The 24061-nt window shown below is 39.9% G+C and overlaps 1 protein-coding gene across 2 annotated transcripts in view; it reads right to left on the reverse strand.

The window, feature by feature from the left end:
• IQCH (IQ motif containing H) overlaps nt 1-24061 on the reverse strand; it is a 209783-nt gene that overhangs the window by 154374 nt on the left and 31348 nt on the right. Inside the window, exons 5-6 of one of the 2 annotated variants that reach the window (XM_002914284.4) lie at nt 19777-19893; nt 7530-7622 (exon numbers count right to left, since the gene is read on the reverse strand). In XM_002914284.4, coding sequence (XP_002914330.3) covers nt 7545-7622; nt 19777-19893 — 195 coding nt within the window. In that variant the 3' untranslated portion in view covers nt 7530-7544. Of the gene's footprint in view, nt 1-7529; nt 7623-19776; nt 19894-24061 lie in introns of those variants that run through there. The other variant, XM_034660782.1, reaches the window with a different exon arrangement.

Consider the following 24061-nt stretch of genomic DNA (forward strand, 5'->3'; position numbering starts at 1 on the left):
ACAATGGCAAGCAAGACTAAATAATGGCTTAGTTATGCTTTTGGTAATGGTAGAGTAGCTTATAACTGACTAACCGCCCTGAAGATAACAAATATAAATTATGGATAAAATAATTTTAAAAACCCGACTATTTGAAGGTACTGAGATAAACTGAAAGAAGAAGCCAGAAGAAAGTTGATCTTGAAAGAAGGGAACTACAATAGTTGAGGTTTGTGCTTGTGTGACTTCTCAGTCCATGAGATACAGAAGGAAGTCACAGTCTCACTGGTTAGAGAAGTAAGAGGATGGAGTATAGGGCTCCATAAAGGCTGAAAATGAGGGGGAATCCCAGAAAAGGCAGGGACCCATAATTTACAAATAAATTCCATGCAAATCCGTGACTGACCCCTAAGCTACACCTAAATGGAAGAGATTCTAAGCAACCCAGCAAAGACACAGCAGTTAACAATTTGAAAAAAACTGAGCAGAGATTTCAGCTGCTACTCACCAAGGGTAGAGTTTGGAATTTGAGTCTAGCAAATTAATTGCCTATTTGAACAGGCATCAACACATTAGAGAACAAGGTGCCAGAAATCAGAGTCTCCATAACACATCATTTATAATGTTCATAACAATGAAAAGTCACTAAATCTACAAAGAAACGGGAAAACGTTCACACAGGAGAAACAGTCATCAATAGAAACATACCTTAGAGGTGATGTTTTATGGTAAAGATGGTGGTGATGGTTTCACATGTATACATGTAATCTCCAAACTCACTGAGCCATATACATTAAATATGCACAGCTTTTTGTATGTTAATCATACTTTAATAAAGTAGTTTAAAAAAAGAAACATATCAAGATGATTCGGGGCAGAATTAGCAGATAAAGACTTTAAAGCTGTTATTATACATACTTTAAGGACTTTAAAGGAAATAAGATCATAATGAATTAACAGATGGAAAGTCTTGGTAGACAAATAAAAACTATAAAAAATGGAACCAAATGGAAATTCTAGAACTGAAAAGTGGAATATGTGAAATGAAAAGTTTGTTGGATAAGCTTGACAGCAGACTGGAATGGGCAGAAAGAAAGGCATGAACCTGAAGAAAAATCAACAGATACTATCTAATCTGAAGAACAGAAAGAAAAAAATTTTTTTTAAAGAATAGATCTTCAGTAATCTATGGGACAATATCAAGTTGTAAAATTTGTATGTGATTGAAGTCCCAGAAAGAGAGGAGAGAGAGAAATGTGGAAGAAAATATTTAAAGAAATAATGGCCAATATGCACCCCAATGTTCATAGCAGCATTGTCCACAATAGCTAAATCGTGGAAGGAGCCGAGATGCCCTTCAACAGATGACTGGATTAAGAAGCTGTGGTCCATATATACAATGGAATATTACGCAGCTATCAGAAAGAATGAATTCTCAACATTTGCTGCAACATGGACGGCACTGGAGGAGATAATGCTAAGTGAAATAAGTCAAGCAGAGAAAGACAATTATCATATGATTTCTCTCATCTATGGAACATAAGAACTAGGATGATCGGTAGGGGAAGAAAGGGATAAAGAAAGGGGGGTAATCAGAAGGGGGAATGAAACATGAGAGACTATGGACTATGAGAAACAAACTGAAGACTTCAGAGGGGAGGGGGCTGGGGGAATGGGATAGACTGGTGATGGGTAGTAAGGAGGGCACGTATTGCATGGTGCACTGGGTGTTATACGCAACTAATGAAGCATCGAACTTTACATCGGAATCCAGGGTTGTATGGTGACTAACATAATATAATAAAAAAATCATTAAAAAAAAAAGAAAGAATGGCCAAATGTCTCCCAGTTTTCTGGAAAGCATAAACTTATAGAGGATCCTAGAAGCTCAATGAACCTCAAGCAAGATAAACACAAAGAAAAGGACACATGAACTCAACATAATCAACCCCCTGGAAGCTAAAGACAAAGAGAAAAACTTGAAAGCAGTCAGGAAAAAAAAAAGATCCCTTATACATAGGGAATCAATGATTCAAATAATGGCTGACTTATTACAAACAATGGAACTTTAAAGCATTGAATTATTTAAAAAAAAAAAACCTGACAACCTTCAATTCTATGTAAAAGCAGTATAAAGACTTTTTTTTTTCTTTTTGCAAAAGAAAACAGTGAGTCACCAGCAGGCACGTGTTACATTGCCTTAAGCAGGCAAGAAATGTTTAAAGAAGTTTTTCAGGTGGACAGAAAATGACAAGATGGAAACTTAGATGTCTATGGTAAATATCAAATACTATGCGTTTTTCTTTTCTTAATTTCTCTGAAAGACAACTGGCTATTTAAGGCAAAAAATTATAACATGCTGTGCACTTTACAATATATATATAAATCACATGACAGTACCACAAAGGATTGGGACAATGGCACAAATGAAATTGTGTAGTTGTGAGTTCCTTTTTATTTATAAAGATTAAATTTATTTCTTTGACAGAGAGAGAGAGAGAGCACAAGCAGCGGGGTGAGGGGCAGAAGGAGAAGCAGACTCCCCTGCTGAGCAGGGAGCCTGATGCCGGGCTGAATCCTGGGACTCCAGGATCATGACCCAGGCTGAAGGCAGACACTTAACTGAGCCACCCAGGTGCCCCTACTTGCAAGTTCTTTACATTGTATGTGAACTGGTGCAGTATTAACTCCGAGGAAACTCTAATAAGTTGAGGATGCATATTGTAATTCCAAGAGCAACCACTAAAAATAATGCAAAGAGGTGTCGTTTAAAAGTCAATAAAACAGACTATTAAAGGGGCGCCTGGGCGGCACAGCGGTTAAGCGTCTGCCTTCGGCTCAGGGCGTGATCCCGGCATTATGGGATCGAGCCCCACATCAGGCTCCTCTGCTATGAGCCTGCTTCTTCCTCTCCCACTCCCCCTGCTTGTGTTCCCTCTCTTGCTGGCTGTCTCTATCTCTGTTGAATAAATAAATAAAAAATCTTTAAAAAAAAAACAGACTATTAAAAATTTTTTTTAATCAAATAACCCTAAATCAGTCAGACAACAAAGGAACAAAAATAAGACAGTAAAAATAGAAAACAAGTAGAAAAATAATTGTTCTACATCAAGCCATGTCAATAATTGTATTAAATGAAAATGGACTAAACACTCTAATTAAAAAGCAGAGATTATCAGACTGTATTTTAACCAGAAGATAAAACTATATGCTATCAATAAGAGGTGAATTTTACTTTAATTTTTAGAGAGGACAAGCACACGTGCACAGTGGGGAGGGGCAGAGGGAGAGGGAGAGAGACAATCTTAAGCATACTCAATGCCCAGTGAAGAGCCCGACGTGGGGCTCAATCTCACGACCCTGAGATCATGACCTGAGCCAAAATCAGGAGTCAGATGCTTAACCGACTGTGCCACCCAGGCAACCCAAGGTGAATTTTAATTTTAAAGACACAAGTTGAAGTAACAACAACGAAAGGTTGATACACCATGTAAACAGAAAGCAAAAGGAAGAGGGAGTGGCTACATTAGTATCAGACAAAGTAGGAAAATATGTAGTATCATCTAAACACTTTTCCCTTGAAAATAGTTAAAATGCAACACTTAAGTAAGACTTCCTGAAGTGCCTTCCTCTGAATATAGTCCTATGAGCTATTCTGTAGAAAAGGAGGAGAGTTGGGCAACACTGCTCCCTGTGAGGGCCGCCCTCCTCCTGAAGATTCATGGTGCACTCCAGCGAGGTAGTGACTCCAGATGGCCTAACAGTGTGAAGGTCAGCCTGACTCTCTTCAGTCTCACGTTTCCTGTTTTTATGGGGCCACAAAACTCTCCTTTCATGGAACACCTATTCACATTCCAAGGAACCAGTATTCTTTGGAACACATTTTTGAAAAAAACTGACCAAAGGGTTAGTATAAAGCTAACAACTGTAATCACTATGATTCATCACTATGAGACCATTCTGCAATGTGAAAAGATAAGGGATAACTTGGTTTTACAGGAAATGTTTCTTCAAGGAGCCTGAAACACACTGGACTCAGGGTTTTTTTGATGGATTCAAATAGAAGTCTAATTACTTCTTTTTGCTATTTTTCCTCTGTAAATTTAATAGCATGTCTCTGCAGCATTCCAGTAGAAATTTAAACATTCTGGAAAAGCGATTACAAGAGAACAATAAAGCATCGGGATTCCAGCTACACGTCTGTTATATCTCATACAAGAAAAAAGAATGACTTGAGCTGCTCACACTTGTGACTTTTGCATATTGGTGAATATTATACCACATCACCACCCAAACATTGTCACAAGGTATGAAAAGACAGCAACCGGAGGACCTCTGGGTTCTATGCCATTTTTCTTCTGTAAACTTAGGGTTGCATATTACAAATTGATACTTAGATAGAATCAATCGTCTCAACCTTCACCAGAGGCCCGTGATATGAAGTGAGTTTAAACGGTGGTCCTTTCAGTGAAAACCTACGAAAGACTCTGTGAATGGATTTATCACGTATTATAATTATTTTTGCACTTGTGATTCACCGCCTTAGTCTAGAACAGTGTGCCAGTCTCTAGGCATTGTTGTTTAAATACTGGCAAGGGTCACAAGTGAGAGGGAGTTCGGTCCTCATTTACCTCATACCAGCAGCTGGGTTGGCACGCAGCTGCACAACTGCTGGGGGCTCTCTTTATTTAATTTGGCATCCCTTCCTGAGCAGTATTGAGACTTCCACTTCAACGACTCCACTGGGCTTTGCCATAATTTCTGTGCTGTATCAGTAAACTCTGCTGGAGAGATGCCCAAGCAAACCTGAGAGCAGGCTAGGAGCGTGTCCAGTTTAGGTATTTTTGCTTAAGTCAATGATGGCATTAACCCCACAGACAAATTCAGCCCGCTTAAAAAATACAACATTATTCATTAGTGGAGAAACTGATTTGTAAGGAATAGTATTTAGTCCACTTAGTAGTGTGTGTGTGTGTGTGTGTGTGTGTGTGTAAGACCCTGTCCTTTTCACAGTTTATTTTGGGATAATTTTCTTAGACTCTGAATCAGACTGTCAAAAGTAAATATAGGCCCCAGTTCTGAATAAGTCACATATTAATTATTAGGCTTGGTCATAAACCTTAGCCTCTATGCCCTGGGTTTCTTATCTGACACACTCCGAGAATTTAAAGTGGTAACACATAAAAGTCACTAGGACAAGTCAGGTACACAATAGGTACTCAACAGAAGCTTTGTGAAATGCATAACTGGAAAAAGAAAAAAAACCAGTACCTTCTGTGAATTTTGTTTCCACAATCAGAAAACAGTTTCATCTAGCCTGCTTTTCTGTTTTACACATCTTGGTGGTGGTCAGAAAAGGGAAAGGAAGGGAACCAAAGGAAATTGATTTTGCTCAGAATCAGAATGGTAGGTTGTCAGAACTGGAAGGAATCTTAGGGATGGTGTGGTCCAATGCCCTAAATTTGCCAATGAACAAACTAAGGAGTCTAAGTGGTTGCCCCCACATCAAAAAGAAGTTAGTGACTGATCCAGGATTGGGGTCCAATATAAACATATAAACATGGACTTTTCTTATAATTCAGACTGTTAATATTGTGTGAAGCTATGATGTTTAAAGAAGCCTTCCTTTGGCTAACTTGAAAAATAGTTCTCCTTTTATGATTTTCTTATTATTTTTTTCTCTTTTAACATTTTACTTTACTTTAATCCATGAGGAGTTTTCTTTGGTTTAGTATATAAAGGTGGAACTTAACTGAATGCTCTCTTCCCAAATTGCTGGTCTAGCGACTTGGCACCACACAGCTCACCGGCCCTCCCATTCCCCCCGACTTACAGTGTCACCTTCCCTACATTCAAAATTATTGTTTACTTTGAGGTTAATATCCATGCTCACTTCATTATTCCACTGATATGTCTGTTAATTTTTCTACCCATAGGATGCTGTTATAATTATGTTAATGTTATTATATGTTTTAACAAGTTGTCTGAAAAAATTACCTTCATTAATCTTCTTTAGGAAAAAAAAGAAACCTGAAGGTTTTGCCCATTTATTTTTCAAGGTGATGAACACTGGCAAGTGGAAGAGAATTAATATCCCACACAGACCAAATAAAACCCATAAGAATTTTGATTGAAATTACATTTCATATAAATATTAATTTGGAAACAACTGGCACTCTTATAATCATTTTTCCTTTTTGGGACTATGATATATCTTTTTATTTATTCAACTCTTCTTTGATGTGGCTCAGTGAATTTGAGGCATAGCATGTCAAACTTTAAAAATCATTCAATGATGATCTAGGGAAGGGAAAATAAATTCTACCTGAAGAGATCTAGGGAGATATTTCTTATGGCCAATAAGAGGAGTACTCCACAAATGTAGCCAAATGAGGTAGATGATATTTCATTATTTAAATTAACTTGACACAGCCTAACTCAGTTACACAGATCCTTACCAAGTTGTTATTCAAAGTCATTAACCACATATGCATCAACCAACAGTAAGTTTATATTGGGTTCTTACCAGATGCAGCACCATGTTTGATGTTGGCAATATGTTCCCTATCCTCAAAGGAGTTTACAGTCTTTTTTTTTTTTTTTAAAGATTTTATTTATTTATTTTAGGGACACCTGAGTGGCGCAGTCGTTAGGCGTCTGCCTTCAGCTCAGGGCATGATCCCGGAGTTCTGGGATCGAGCCCCACGTCGGTCTCTTCCGCTGGGAGCCTGCTTCTTCCTCTCCCACTCCCCCTGCTTGTGTTCCCTCTCTCGCTGGCTGTCTCTCTCTCTGTGTCAAATAAATAAATAAAATCTTTTAAAAAAAATATTTTATTTATTTATTTTAGAGAGAGAGACAGAGATAGTGACAGAGAGCACAGGCAGGGAGAATAGGGAGAAGCAGGCGCCCCACTGAGCAGGGAGTCTGACGTGGGGCTTGATTCCAGGGTCTGGGATCATGACCTGAGCCAAAGGTAGATGCTTAACCAACTAAGCCACCCAGGCGCCCCAGGAGTTTACAGTCTGATTGAAGTAAGTTTCCACCTTTAAAAGCACCAGATCTAGAGAGTAGATTTTTTTAAAAGATTTTATTTATATATTTGAGAGAGAGAGTACAAGTAGGGGTGGAAGGGTAGGCAGAGGGAAAGGGAGAAGCAGACTGCCTAGTGAGTGGGAAGCCTGACATGGGGCTCGATCCCAGGACCCCAGGATCATGACCTAAGCCAAAGACAGATGCTCAACTGACTGAGCCATCCAGGTGCCCTGAGAGTAGATCTTAAATGTTCTCACACAAACTCACAGAAGAGGTGGTTATATGAGGTGATGGATGATACCATCTTACAGTATAGTATATACACATATCAAATCATCACACTGGACACCTTAAACTTACACAACATTTGTCAATTCTATCTCAATAAGCCTGGGGTGGGGTGGGGGGCAGGAGAGTACTAACGCCTCTTCTTGTTCTAATCCTTGAGTTAAGGTAGCCTCTTACTAGGTAGTTTGATCTTTTACTTCTATTCCCAGACCGCAGTAGAGAAGTTTCTCCAGCAACATCCTTGGTCAGCAAGGGAGCAGTTTTTGGCTGGGTCCCAGATCTACTCTTCGGGTGTAGGTCAAAGTCATCATCCTCAAAGCTACCTGGGGGTACCAGAGACAGACTGGCTGAGTTTGAATTATGACCATTTGACTTGTCACTGTGTGACTTTGGACAAGTTATTTAACCACTTTGCTTCTGTTTCCCCAAATATAAAATGGAAGTGATAATCGTATTTAACTCGTAGGGTTACTGTGAAGATTACATGAGCTAATTTGCGTAGATTGTACTTGCCACCATGCCCTGCATGCAGAAGCACTCAGAAACGCTGGCTATTACGTAAAATGCACTTTCCTAGGCAGGTAATACATTTCAGCTTAAAATGCAGCCTGGAGCAAAAGCACAGCTAGGGGTTCTGCAAGTGTTCAAGATTAGAAAATGGGAGCTTGTGGGGGAATGATCTCACCTTCTGTGGAAGTTTAGGTCCTACACTTGAAACTGTGGGTAAATGGAATAAGATACCATTTTCTGTGGGAAAATGGTGGCATCTTCCCTTGGGATTTCAATGTTTTAGATTAGATGATAATTCCATAATGAGAGGGCTACAGTTTTAAAAATCCTTGGCAGAAAGGGTCAATCGTCTTTTTTTTTTTTGGTTATATTATGGTTATATTAAATGAATCCAATATTAAGTATCCAGTTAATCTTTAAATGGGTCAAGAAGAGGAGATTGGGATAATGTTTTCTTGGTGGTCAGCTGCCTCTCTTAGGTCAATGCCTGTTTTCACTTTACAGTGTCTCCTGATAACATTGTTCAAGGATCAGCCCCTTTTTGGTTAGACATGGAAAACGGTATTTTGAAACTCAGAAGAGAATTTTCTTAGGAACATATTAGACAAAGTGGAGAGGTCACGCTAGTGACAACTGAACCTAGCCACGTGCCACATCCGGGCCTCTCAGCAGCCAGGCATGGGGAAAGCAGAATTCTTTTGCTCTAAGTGGCCCCAGCGTATTGAGAAACTGTCCAGCCCTGAGTAGCACACCCAGGCTCTCCCTGGGAGATAGGGAAGCAGGGTATCTCACCAAGAAATCCCCAAGGATCCTTTGCATTACTGGTTCCTTCCCACATCTCTTCTCATCCTTCTCCTTCTGATGCCTCATGCCTCCTATTTCTTCCAGCCAGGGTCCCTGTCCTGCTCTGGGTACTACAATGACTCAGATAGGAAGAAAGAGTCGTGACAAGGACTGAGCCTTAAGCTAACAGAATGAGCACATGATCAATGTGGTCAGCTCTGTGCCAAAGTTGCTTTAAAAGACTGAGGCCCCAGAAAGGAATGTAGTGTAACTAGTGTTATCAAACTAGGTGCCAACTGAAGGTATAATTTCCTTTTATTGTAGGAAATTAGTAAAAAGGAAAGGCGGTGGTTAAAAGCATAGGCTGTAATATCAGAGAGGCCTGGATTTGAATCCGGGCTGTCCCACTCACTAATTGCATGACTGGAGCAAGAAATATAATTTCTCTATGCTTCAGTTTCTTTATCAGTAAGATGGGAGGTCATATCACTCCCTCCACCGGGATCGATGTGGCCATGGATAGAAGAAGCTCAGTACCGTGCAACGTCATTCACAGAGTCAAATCCAAGCAGATCGTAGCTGTTTATTATAAAAAGTTGAATCAGAGAGTCAGAATTTCTCAGTGTCCATAAAGCACTCCACAGGGATGTATTCCTCTCCCTTTGGCAGGGCAGCTTCACAGATGGATGCATCGGACTAGAAATGTGCAATGCTGCTCACCAGGAAGACTGTCCAGCTAATTACCCTCAGTCAGTTTCCCTGTCCACTAAGGAGCCTTGTAACGGGGCCGTCCGTATCTCTTTCTAAGAAGGGAACAATGTGCTCTCCAGATCAGGCAGACTGGAACATTCAGGCTTGTCCGACCATTACAACTCTCCTTAGAATAAATACAATGGCATTTTAGTTTATACGTCAGTCTCTCACGAGGTCAGCTGCACCCAAGAGTGAAATCTCTAACTGTAAAGTTGAGGGTCCTATGCACCCTGGGTGGCACCAAATTTGCAGCACTCCTGGGTTCTCCAGCTGCAAATTGCCGACCTGTGACACAGCTGTAGACTGGAGGTCACCTGCCTGGCCCCAGTGGACTTACTTTTGTATTATTCTAAGTATAAGAACGCTTTGGACATGTTCTTAGGGTTTTTACTTCTTGCAAGAGAGCAAAAAAGGAAGAAAAATGTCTATCCCATGAACACCACTTTTCCTTCCCCCCCCCCCGTTTAGCATAAACAGAGAAGTTAAGAAACACACCTGTATTTTAGAAAACACTCCGATGAAGATAGTCCCCTGGGGTTTTTCTTTGCATGAGCAGGTGGGACTATAGTGAGTTAGCAAGCAGATGAGATTCAGGGGCTCACACTGTCCAGTGCTGAGGCTGGTAACTGGCAATGAGGAAGAGGGGTGCACAGAGAAGGGGTGCAGGGTAGAGTGGAGGGGAGGGCAGCCAGCATTTGCGAGGATCCAGTCACTCCTGTGCTCTCCCTGGCTCTCTTGCCTCCACCAGTCTTGCCCCAGATCCTGCTTTGGACTAATACTGGAGGGAGAGGTGAGACGAGGGGATTAGAGATGAGGTTCCAGTGGAGTCCCAGTTAGCAGTGGGGGAATATTCAGCACCGGACAGAAAGTCCAGCCATCCAGCTAGATTGGCAGCTCTGAGTGGCCATTCATTTGACAGGGACAGAGTTGTATGGAAATGGTCAGGGGGAAGGCTGACTGTAGAACTCTAAATAGGCCGTTTCAGGAACATTGAACAAGTTCAAGAGATAATGCTAGATAATGCAATTCAAGAAATCTTTACCACCAAAGAAAGAGGAAATAAAGTTTAATAACCAATAAGGACATCAAGGGAGAGAGATCGTTCAGGAGAATTCTAAAGCTGCCTTTCGGTGAGAGCATCTGGAGAAATGATCTAATTTCAGAAACTGTATGCCTTCAGCCCTTCTTTTTATGACCTAGGCTGAGATAACACAATTAGATTTCAGTAGCCCATTCAAGGCCAACCATCAATTGGCCTTACCTGTCCAGCCACATCTTTTGGGTTTTTACCCTTTATAAAAACTCAAGATCATTAGGCAAAGCTCCAAGCCACCCTCTGTTACTCCCTCTTCTCCACCTTTGCTCGTATAGCTTCCAACTCAGGTCCCTCTTCTCTCAGCCATGCCCACCAGCTCCTCCAAGGCCTATTTTGACTCATGCACCCCCCCCACCCCGGGGGTGGGGGGGAATTACACCCATCATTACTTTGTCTCCCTGAGAGGCTGGCAGTTCCCCAAAGCACCAACGCAGCATTGATCTGGGAGTCAAGGAATCAGAGCTGTGGCCCAACGAGGAGGACTCCAAACAAGCCCGTTTGTCTTCTCAGGATACAGACGGGGAGTCTCAGTCCTTAGAGACTGAATGATGTTCCCAGGACAGTGAGGCTATTACAGCAGCAGTGGGGCCCAGTTAGCGCCCACGTTCTCTGAGTCTCCTCTCGGTCTATGGTTCTTTCACTGAAAAGCTCACGGCGGCTTCCAGACCTCATGGTTGCCAATCATGAACAGATTTATCCAGGCTATTATCGCAGATAGAATGGAAATCAAAAAACTATATAAATTGGCTGTTTTGGTGGCATATTGTCCCAACGTTACAGCCTAATGAGAAGGATCTCCTCCAAAAAAATACCTTCTGGGCTTATATTCCACATTCTGATTCAGAGAGGGTGGCTTTTAAAGAAAGTTTAGGGTGAATTACTCTAGTCTGTGGGTACTTACTTCTGTTCTACCAAGGAGGTTTTAAAAGGCTAGGAATGTATACTTGAATTCAAGTACAGTTTAAGGTACAATGGGTTAGAATATTGGAGAACACAGCAATTGTATTTATTCATCTCAAGTACCTCTCAGTGGATAATTAACCTGAGCCATGATAAAAAACAATTCTATTAGGCCCATTTCTCTTGTGGCTAATGCTACTGTGCTTCTTGCTATAGTATTTTTCCTTTGCTTCATTCTAAATAAAATGCTTACTGGGATAATGCAAGTATTACCTCTTATGTAGCAGTTCCATTCTCCTCCTTGGAATGGAAAAGCCACCGTGGTTAGAGGAAAGCAGGAAGTTTATATTTTCACTCATGAGGATGCAGTTCTTATGAAAATCTGCAGTGGCAGTCTAGATGTATCTAGTTTTTGGTAGGTTTTCTGTACCATCCACTAAGAGAAGTGAGTCTTTTATCCATAAAGAATACAGAGTTTTTAGGATACTTCTCTGTTCTGATACACGCTTTGCCCCACACTGGATATTTGTGGGAAAGGGAAGGAAATCTATCACAGGGAGTTCTAATTTGGCGGGGGGTCATGGACCCTTTTGGGAGTCTGGTGATGCCTATAGACCCCTTTTCAGAATAATGTTTTCATAAATGCATTAAATAGTATACATTGGAAACCAGGTATATTGAAATACAGTTCTATCCATGGCCCCTGATGCCCTAAAGCGATTATAGAGCTGAGTCAGGCTCCACCATCTACGTAATTTTTGGCTCCTCAAATGCAATTAAGGGTTAGAAACATAGCCTCCTACTTACCAAAACTCAAGCCCAAAACCCGAGTCACAAAGTGCAAAGGCATTGGATCACATCAGGGAACAAGGCTAGCTGGTTAGCAGGTGGCTGCTGACCTGGGATGATTCCAGGGCAGTGACAGGCTCTCTTCCTGCATCCCCAAATTCCCCTTCTCCCTGTCCACTCATGCTTGAAACCCCTTAATAGAGTCTAAGTCCTTTGGTTTAATTAAATAGAGGATTTACTCTTGTTAAAAAACAAAAACCCATGGGAGAAGTAATACTCCATGCCAAAGATTTTCAAATTTGTTTTCAGGAGTAGAAGATATTTTCCAAATGCAACCTTAAATAGAATGCTGATATGTAAATAAATGCAGGTTTTATAAGAGGTTAGTATAATTCTATATGTTGAATCATATACACAAATAAGCATATATATCATATGTAAATCAACACTGGAAACAACGAGGTTGTCTTGATGAAGGCAAATTATGAGATCAAAAGTTACAGATAATAACTACCATCTTGCATCCATCTCAGCATACAATCTATTTCTGTATTTTTCTCTTGCATGCGCAAGATGGAGAACATTCTGATGTCAATGGATAAGGAGTTTCAGATAGCTAACAACTTGTTATGGTGTTTATGATCTCAGGAGTTCCCTCAATTAAAATGGTCCAGAAGCTTTAAAGAACAGTAGGAATTTTTTTTCACAATGGAATCACTAACATTGTTTAACAACTGCTCGTATTCCTTAGTGATTAAGGATTAGTTGGGGGTACTTAACTTAGGGAGATTTGTCCTGTACATTTCGTAAACACTTTGCATCCTAACTCTCCTTACCTACTTCATGACCTAGGTGAGTAGCTTAATCTTAGTCTCAGTTTCCTCATGTGTAAAATGGTTATAAAAATAGCACGTATTTTATAGTTTTAAGGGTTAAAGAGGAGAGTGTACATAAAGCACTTAGCACAGTGTCTGGAACAGTGTAGCAAGTGCTTTTATTCTTGGGGGGTCGAATGACTGGAAGTACTTTTCAAATGTGTCCTGTAACGTTGTAAGATGTTCCGTCATGTCCCATTTAAAATTCTTCTCGGGTATCTCGGCACCCTCCTGTTTTGGATAGTCTCTCAACTGCAAAATAATCTAATTTTGTTTTGCGTGTTGAGTCCAAATTTTAAGAGGATGCTTTATTGCTGACCTTTCATGTACAGCTGTAAGCAAAGTAATATGGCAGCCCTGCATTGCCAGATGAAGATCGTACAGCACATTTCCAACCAGCTGAGAACCAACCCCAAACTTAAAATAAGCAATGAGACGATCGATAATGCTGTATTCCCACCGTGCGACGTGTATTATTGTAATTGTACCATTGACTATTAACGCTGCCAAACGTGAGCTCCAGAGAACTCACCTGGCTTTGACTGCACGGTGGCACATGTGTTGAAATGCTAACACCAGTCGAATGCTTAGTAGGGGCTAGGAACTGCTTTAAGAACTTGACATGTATTTGCTGACTTAACCTTCAGCTATTTGTGTGATTATTATAGGAGTATATATGAGCAAATCTGAATATCAGATCTAGTACAAAGATACACCCCATCTAATAAAAAAACCTTCCTAAGGAATTCAAATGTATGTGTGTGCATGCATGACCACACACTCACAGAATTAACCTGACAGCACTAACTAACCCATTGATGATATTTAGTATGTATGAAAATTTGGTACCTAACCTAAGTATGTCTGTGCTTTCTTTATTACACTTTAAAATGGTTCAAATATTTATCAAAAAATTAAATATGAATTAAATGCTTGCAGCCTCCCTGAAACTCACTGGCGTTCTCCATAACAGTTTTAAAACAAAAGCATTAAGCCTTATTACTCATTTATACTGGAGGGTGAAAGGAGCCAAATCAGATCCTTCCCTGGGAGCACAGGTGTGAAGAAGGGGAAGGAAGTATGCGATTTCTAATATTAGCTCATTTTCCCCAAAGCCGGGAACCTTATGAGGTACCTATTATGTGCCAGCAAAGTATTATTACCTATAATTTCCAGAACCCCCTTGCCTAATGGGCACCACTGTTCTGACTCCACAGAAGAGGAAACTGAGGACTTGAGATTGCATTTGCTTGCCTGGGGTTGCATAACTGGAAAATGGCGGATAGGACCCAAACTGAGCCACTGAACTCCACACCCTTCCCCCCATACCAGACCGCCTCCAACCCAACCTCCCCATTTTATAACCCCAGAAGACAGGAATGAGCAAGGTGGAGTAACTTGCTTTTGGAAACAGCTAGCTGGTGGCAGGGCTATTGCAGGAATCCAGGAGCGAGGGTGTTTCACTAGGGAGACTCTCTTGGATGGCCTTAGTGGGAGGATGCCCTATGCAACCAGGGTGACCGGGGGGCCAGCAACATCGTTTCTTTACTTCCGGACTCAGCATCGGGCCACTTAGTTTCAATGAGAGATTGGATGCAGGAGGAGACAGACCACTCCTCTTCTGAGCACCTATTATGTGCAAAACACTGCTTGGGGCTTTGGAAGATCTGACAAACAGGCACACGGATGGGACAGCAAGGTTCCTGCCCTCATATCATCAGTGTGAGAAAGAAGGCATCATCAAAGAAAATATTAAATAGAATCCTTGGGAGCTGTTTCAGTAATATTTTGGTCCTCCCCCTCACCTCTACAGTAATGTAAGTTTTAAATGACATTATAAAACTTGGCACAGTATAATCCACGAAATTTGCCAGTAGTCAAAACTCATATTTTCAGAGCCCTTGTTTGTACCAGGACCTTTGCTAAGTGCTTTGAATTCTCTCATTGAAATCTCAGTACGATCCTATGAGATACTCTTATTATGGACATTTTACATGTGAAACAATGCAGGCTGTTTCTGGGAGGTCCCTCCTCCAGCAAGATTTGCACCAGGTGGTCTAGTGGGCCCCAGAATCCCTACGCTGAGAGCTCGTGAGTGCTTGCAGTTCGCATAGGGTTGGTGGGTCTGGGAAGGCGTGCGGCATCTCAGCACAGAAACTCAGGAAACACACATTCTCAAGAAGTTCAGGAACCCCCTACTGCTGGATTTTTTGTGAATGTTACCCAATGAGGGCATAGCCTCTAATAGCCTCTTCCCGCTCCCAGAGTCCTATTGGGCTTTTGTGAGAGAGGCCAAACGCAGCCAATGACAATTGTCTCATCACTTTCTTCAGCTTTTCCAGGACTCAAAACCCAGGTGGAACTAAAGTTGTAAACAGCAGTCACTTACAAAGGCGATACATTACCCCTTCCGCCACCACCACCACCACCACCACCACCACTGCCATATTGGGGGAGTACACATGAGGAATCAGGAGGAACATGACAGAAGTGGGGATGCTGTCTGTGCGTTGCCATCACAGTGCTTGGGTAATGACTGTGTGTCACAAATAGGATATGGCATTTCTGAACGTCTTTAAAGCTATTTTCCTTTTGTTCCACTAATTTAATTTACCAAATGCTCCTGGGAAAGGGGAGGCGGACCAAGACGCTGACTCCACGTTTCCTGAAAAAAATCTACATTTTCTTTTTAAACAGCTCTCAACAAAATTCCATCTGATTGCTGTCTGACTCTCCCTGTCAAAATTCTGACCCGGCAGGTGTGAGAAAGAATAGATGCGGAACTTGAGTGAATACCCGCATCTGTTTTTGGAAAAAGGAACAGAAGCAGCACAGAAGGAAGTAAAAGAGATAATTGCTGGCTCGAACTACAATACATTTTACTTGTGGGCAGAGGGCCAGCTTGCAGCCGGCGGAATAGGCAGGCCCATCTTATTGGAATTCAGGGGTGGGCCTCCGTGCCTGTCCGGAGACAGCTGTAAACCAGCAGCCCATAGCATCGCAATCAGGCACCGAGTTTTGTCAAGGAATGCTGATACGTACAGAAGCCGCGTTGTTGGTTTCAACTGCACCCCTGCCTAGTGAAACGACAGTCAATCTCTGATTCCAGATGACAAGAACTGGAGAAAAACTTAAAACAAATGGAGACCTTTCAAAAGATTAATTTGTTTACCAACAAAATGTTCCCTCTTTGTCATCCGAGATGGGGGTGACCTTCACTTTCCCATATCTAGGCTGAAAGGATGCTGACTAGTCATCTGTTAACTCCGTCTCAGCAATTATTCCCTTTTTTATTTTTAGTGACAAGAAGGGTTTATTAATTCACTCTGCTTCTTGTTATGGTTTATAAATGCAACAAGCTCATTCTGAATTACTGCAGTGTAACATCAATTTGTTTAAATCTAATTCTGCTACCATTGCCAAATTACGTCGTGACTGTAATTGTGGCCATATGCATGGGCTTCAAACACAATCATGTTTTGAAATCGTCATTCTTTCTCCCCCGGCCCCCCCCCACGCCCCACCCTCCCCCTTTCTTCTGGTGCTGCTTCTAATCATTTGACACGAACTCAATTGCCTCACTTTTCATTACTTTATCATTTCAGAAATGAATGTACTTTCATGGGCTAGATTACTCTGTACACCCCAAGTGAAACAGTAAAGAATGAAACTATGATTTGTGAAGTGTGGTTGCTACCCAACTAAGTTAGTGAAAAACACCGCATAACGTATGACTCATAAAATCGAGAAATCATAATAGTATTAAATTCAACCTCATGAATAAATAAAAGATTCTAAGTTTACATTGAATTATATATTTATTTATTTGGAAAGTGGGACCAAAGGACTGGTATAATTCTACAGCGACTCATAGGCTGCCAACAAGAAAAATGGTTTTATGATTCTTTTCTAGGTCATAACAGTTACAATCAGAGTTATTTGTGCAGCGATTCAAAGCAATGTTTTGTTTGGCTATTTTGTTATGCATTCATAATTGTTCTTTTAAAATTCATGCTAACAGATACATGTTTCAAGCCTCGTAAGAAACCCTTTTTATTTAAGCGAAATAAATCAAAGTCAAATTTTCTGTAGATCTTTGAACACACTGCATCAGAAAGTCTAACTGGAATGTCAGTGAGGAAGTGTGAGGCTGATGTCTCAGAGATTTCTTCTTGTCTCCCCATACCTGTGAGGCTCTGCTCTAAAACCTGTTAGAAGGCTGTTGGTGGTGGTGGTGGTGTATAATTTGGCAAATTTAATATATTGGGGAAAATCATTAGTGAGTTTCACTTTTAGTACTTTCTTGTAAATTGATTTTACATATAGTTACAGGATATAAAATTCTGAAGCCATGTGGTGTGTGTGTGTGTGTGTGTGTGTGGTATATGTGCTTTCATATACCGGCCCCTTATGATTAGGAAGGATATACCTCTTCGTAAAATGGAGAAAATACCAGTTTCTAAGAACTAATCATGTAAATAAGCTACATATTCAAATTTGCTCTGTCAAAAATGTCGAAGATTATTTACAGGCTTTTGACAAGCTGTTCAAGTTTCATAAGAAGGAAGGAAACACATGGCCCTCGGCAGCCAAATCATAATCCCCTTTGAGTGTTTAGAGTAGTTTTAAAAAGCGATTAGCCTTGATGCTGCTTTTCTAATTAACTATACATCACAACACTAGACACATTGCTTCAGTGTGGGGAAGTGCTTTCAGAAACATTTTTATAAGTGGTAAATCACAACTGTATCTGTTCCCAAGTGCTCTACATGATTGTTTAAAACCAATACCCAACTATTTCTCGAACAGGACTTTTGGCACAGTGTTTCTGTTGTATAAATCCAGAATGAAAATACCCATTTTCTGTTACTACCATCATATATACATTTGCAACGTGAAATGCCAGGATCAACTATTTTGATTGAAATGCTAACATCAGCTTGAGCAAAATGTATATAATGTGCATACATTTTAAAGTGCTCTGGTGTAGATTTCCATGGAGTCAAGTTTAATGGGGAAAAAAAAGGATCTTGAATACAATAAATGAGTGTATATTCTCTCCATATCATGCAAGGCCAAGTGCTTCCCCAAGCTCTCTGTGTTCAAAGTACATGGGCACAATAACCAAAGCACTCATCCTCTTGGGAATTAGGAAAAAATATAACAAATGACTAAGGTTCTGCCCCAGATTTTGCATATAACTTGGAATTCCTATTTATGTCTGAATATTGGCTCCCATTCATTAAAGCCAAGCATAATCCTCTCTAAGTCTAGAGGTGTGCCTTTTATTTTTTATTTATTTATTAAGATTTTATTTATTTATTCGACAGAGATAGAGACAGCCAGTGAGAGAGGGAACACAAGCAGGGGGAGTGGTTGAGGAAGAAGCAGGCCCATGGCGGAAGAGCCTGATGTGGGGCTCGATCCCATAACACCGGGATCACGCCCTGAGCTGAAGGCAGACGCTTAACCACTGTGCCACCCAGGCGCCCCTAAAGGTGTGCCTTTTAAAACTTGGATACTCATCAGGAGAAGTTTGCTGGAAACGCAGCAGTGGCCTTGGGCTACAAAGCCCCCAGATAAGCCACTATTAATTCTAGATTGAAGGGGGAAACCAACAACAACAAAAGAGAAATCTGCTTCTGTCTGTGCAGCCAAAGAAATAATATTTTTATTTCAAGGGCTTTGGGCTCATGGGAAGCAGATAAAAACCCTTTCACATTATTCACAGTGACATTTTAAATAAAGTTTCAGCAGGAATAAAAATATCTAACTTTCTGGTTATTTCTTAGGCTATGGAAGGATGTCTATGATAAAGTGCACTTAAGCCAAACCTGTTAGAATAACATAAAGCATATAGAAAGAAAGTAAAAAATATATTTCAGGGTTACATGAATGAAGTAGGCAGATGAAAATGCCTGTGTAGGAAATTTAGAAGATTAATCCAAGAGACCATTCTGGTTAGAAATGGTTTTGCAATTTAATTCTAAAATTCATCTTGTTTTTTTTAGTTTTGACTTCCCCAAAGCATACATTTAAGAGCTTTTGAGAGAAAGGCAAGGTTAAAAATGTATTTACAAACGTAGAGGTGTCACCTCAGTGATTGTTTTTAGTATTAGAAATAATCGCAAGTCAAATAATTTCTCGATTAAAATGAAGCACTAGTTTTACATCTCCTTAGAAAAGCCCACAACACAGAAAGTACCTTGCTTCGGGACACTGAGCAGCCAGTCAATGGCAAACATAGGCACGGATTCTGAGATCACTTAATGCCAGTCTCCATTTAACCATTCTTCCCTCCCATCATCTTGCTGACATAAAGAATCATTCCGTGCTTGCTTCAGATTTAGAATAATATTCTTAACTTTTGTGTACTGGAAGATCACATGCATTGAAGCCAATTACGATGCTGCTGCTTTCTTTTGATTTTTCTAGCGGTAAGCCTCCTATCAAATAAAATATTTAAAATTTCTCTCTTCATTCTTTTTGTTGTTACATTATTTCATCCTTGTTTAAATTGTGATACCAGATGATTTAAGAACATCAGATAAAACAGAAATTTGAACGAGCTACAAATAGATCTTTTAAAAATCGGTTTACATGTTTTTAATCCTTCATTATTATAAACAGAATGAAAGCCATTCCATTTCATCTCCCCAAAATTCTAAGGATCAAAACCTTTACTTAAAAATTTACATTGTATCTTACAAAATATATGACTTTTGATTCTTAAAAAAAATTAGGAGCTCATTAAAACAAGTCATTACTTACACATGCTTTTCTCTGATTAATATATGGCAAACCGATTCCATAGTTCGCACTTACAGCAGCTCTGTGGTGGATGTTTTCTGGATCCTGCATGATTTTTACATTCAACCCAATCTTTTGCTGAAACAAAGAAACAATGAAACTTTCATGCCGAATGAACCAAAATGCTTACTAGCATTTTATATCCTCAAAGGAGTGTGAAGTTCTTTGAAAATAATTATTTTAATGTAATTCTTATGGCAAAAAAATCATACACACACACATATATATTTGGTTTTATTTAGGCTGCCAATTGGTCTCTTTTATTCACAGGAAAGGAATTTTCTGTAGATTTTTCTCCATGTATCCTATTGCTCGTACAAATATATCCTAGGACACCACTCATTTCCTCCAAAATAATAGCAGAAGCCAAGCAAGGTGGACAAAGGACCAGAATACCTGGTGTCGATTTATTTTTTGCTTTCGAGGTCAAGGATTTTGCCAATGAAATCTATACTACAAACACACAGGTAGAGGGCCCCCTTGGTCTGTTAATGTGGCCATCGTCCTCACAGGACATTTACAGGTAAATCTCACTTTGGACTTGGTGAATTGCCACAACACATTTACTCCTTCACAGAGATTTTGCTGTCTATAGGAAAAACGTGTGCTATCATTAGAAAAAATATAAAAGCCTGTCGTTCGAACCACGTGTTCCTCATTTTAAAGACTTCGAATTGGTTACTGCTGAGATGCCCAACCATAAACACCAGAGAAGGCGCCGTGATGGTGGCAAAGGGGAGAGACCTAGCTAGGTTCCAGTCTTGCCCTCTCCGGGACTGCCTGCATGTTACCTCGGGTAAGTCACTTTCCTTCTTTGAGTCAGTTTCTTTACTTGCAGAACACAGCAATTAGACTTGAGGGTCTCTTGAGGAACTATTCACGTCACCCCCACCCTCCAAACTCTCCACCTTCCCTCATCCCCCACCCTCCCCTGCTTTGGCGTCCTACGATTTGATGTTAAAAGGTAAGTTTCTGAGGTCTTATGACTTTTTATTGTGATATAATTCACATACTATAAAACTCACACCTTTAAAAGTATGTAAGTCAGTGGTTTTTAGCATATTCATGAAGTTGTGCAGCCATCACCCCTAATTTCAGAACATTTTCATCCCCTCAAAAAGAAATTTCACACCCATGAAGAATCACTCCCCATTTGCTCCTCCTTCCAGCCCCTGGCAACTACTGGTCTACTTTCTGTCTCCTAGATGTGCCCATTCTGGGCATTTTGTATAAATGGAATCCTAAAATACAAAGGAGGTGATGTGAGCAATTTAAAAAAATGTTCATTTCAATTGAGTGTCTTAGTTCTGGGGGTGATCTGGTGCAATTGTTAGAATGGTCGTAGACACCGGGAAGATCAGTTCGTGATCCAGCTAAATATTTCTTTGATCATCAACATTCATAAATGGGGCTGTGCCTAAGGTCAGAGTGAAGGGGGAGCCTACAAAAATACCTATGGGATGTATGCTGTCCAGATAAGTTATTTCTTAACACAGGCTCCAAACCTCCCTTTTGTGTCATTTTTTTAATAGCAGTTTTTAAGCTAATCTCTAAATAATGGCACTCAGCTGTCCACTTTATTTAACCCATGCAGGGATACAGGTTGCAAAGAGTGCATATCTATTTCCTTCTCCTGGAAGTATGTGGTGTTGCAAAAGCAACATCGTGCCTAATTATGAATGGCTTTCCTTCTGTGGGGAACCCACACTCACAGTACCACTCCAGGGCTTTCGCGTGGAAGCTGAGTGTCTCTTTTATTGAAATTAATACCTGAACATAATTTTTTCCTTCTTAATTAAACTTTCAGAATAATTTCCATCCTACCAAGGATTAGGAAATTGCTAATATGTATTATATTGACTGGATGTGGTTTCTGTAATTAGAGTGTTTTTTAAATGTGAACCCTGGATACAACTGATGGTAATAGCTTCATCTATCATGTCTAAGCTTTGTTAGAACTTTTTAATTCTGGAATCATTGGTTCGGTGGACCATAGCAGTTTTCTTAGTTTTATTATGCTCCATCAACTTTGTGTGGCTAGGGTATTGGGGTAGGGAGGAAATTATCAAATACAGAATCATTGTTAAAAGTGGCATCAAAATCCAGTTCTCTGTTCATTGTTACGTTTCTGTGGCACTGGACATAGATCTTCATGGACAGGAATCGGAATGTAAATAGAAATCCCAAAGAAATGACAGGTTGTAGTATCAATTATGTATTAGCTGGCTTCTAGAAGCAATGAGAGAGGTCCTTTAAAATGATTAATATTCTAATATTTACTAGTTCAGCACCGAAACATGTGTATGCCAAAATAATAACACAAGATTAAATTTCCCTTTTAAAAACATATAAAAGAGACTACCTTTAAATAATATTAATGTATCAAATGGTTTTGCTGTAAATCACTACCAAATACACCCATAGCCTAAATTTGTTTCTCAAACGACCTACAGAACTATATAGGAAATACTTAAAAGCATCAGCTGCGCTATCAGACCCAATAATGAGATCTTTTCAAGAAAAACAGTTGTCAATTTAAAAAAGAAAAACAAAATTAATCATTCCATTAAGCAGGAGAGCAAGCCCTGGAAGATAATTTTTATCAACAGTAAGATAAATATCAAAAAAAATTTCAGAAATTTTTCTTGAATTGATCAAGAAAAGGCAGCAATCTATTTAATCTATCTTGAGTCACTAAACAATCCAAACTTTGAATTCTCTCCTTTTGATAGTAATTACAAGCAGATATATCAAACGTGACTCTCATTTAGACTTTGGTTTGTAAGAACAAAAGTTATTATCCGAGCCAATTACTGTTTTACCTACATGGCTGCACAGAAGCAGGGAGTTCAATTTTCATCTCATCAGTGATTTTGTGGTATTTATTTTATTACTATGCCCACAAAGCTATCTAAGAAGGAAATAGCTTATGCTATTAAAACGAGAGTTTGAACATAAGGGGCTAAGGTTTTCTTTTTGAAGAAGTTCTGAATTAAAAACACTAGGCAGCGTCTAATACCAGCTCCCCAGTCATGGGCAGACCATAAAATGACCTACATCTGAGCAGAAGCTCCCACACAGAGTAATCAAAATCGAAATGCTTCACAAACAAAGTTGAGACGAGCTATTTACTAAGTTACAGTATTATCAGCATAACATTATTCTCAACAGTGTTTGCCCCAAGTAATGCCTTCTAGAGTGTATATTGCTTAATATCATATTAATCTATACTGGTTATAGACCTCTGCTGTTTAATCTTATAACGAGAGAAAAAAAAGGGGGGGGGAAGAATCCAGTCACCTTTAACGCTTTGATTATTTCAACCATTATTATAGTTAATGGAAAGAACAATAGACCTCAAGTCGTGGTTCAAGCCCCGTGATCTAGATTTCTCATTTGTAAAGCTGGGTAATAATACCTACCTTCCCAGGGTTGTCTGTGAGGGAAATGACTAATGTACGGTAAGTACCTTGCAATGATAAAGTGCTACTCAGGAGCCTTCTGGCCAAAACACAATGACCGTAATGGATTGAAACACTTCAAATATGCAAAAACCCGAGAGTTCTGAATGTTTTCCCCTCTCGCAAAAAAACCTACTTGATAAAATTGATACATTAATTTGAAAGTAGATAAAGGAAAAGAATTGAGCGTTTATCCTGCTTTTCCTGAAAAATCTATTTTTCAGATGCACCAAAGAGTCAGTAAGGGGCAGTTCTTCATAGAAGCCAAAAAATGCAGAAGGAAGGGTGGAATTATAAAATCACTGCTTTGCAATCCCTAAAGAAATAATGTATTTAAGGAAACATCAATGGTCAGTCATACCATTAGGGGAATTTTATAAAGGGTAGATGGAGCCAGTAATACTCAGACCCACTGATCATTAGAGGAGAAAAAGAAATTGCCTCCCGATATCCTATAAGAGGAAGTACACAGCAGCACCTATGACATATTTTGGCCAAAAAGATGTTATCTGAATCTGGTCAAGCTTCTAGATAAAACCACTAGTTCACAAGAAATACTAGGGACAGAGGAAAACATAAAATGACACTATGAGATTGCCATCAGCCAGATTCAGTGAGGAAAAACCTATCTGACCAATGACCTGGTTTCTTTGGCCAGTAAGTGGCATTGTTTTAAATGAGGGGAAAATGTTCTAGATAAAATGAGATGCAAATGCACTGTGTGGACCTTGTTTACATCCCAATTCAAACATTAGAACAACAACTTTAAGATAATTGGGGGAAAG

Source organism: Ailuropoda melanoleuca, chromosome 5 (assembly GCF_002007445.2).
Source record: "Ailuropoda melanoleuca isolate Jingjing chromosome 5, ASM200744v2, whole genome shotgun sequence".
NCBI lineage: Eukaryota > Metazoa > Chordata > Mammalia > Carnivora > Ursidae > Ailuropoda > Ailuropoda melanoleuca.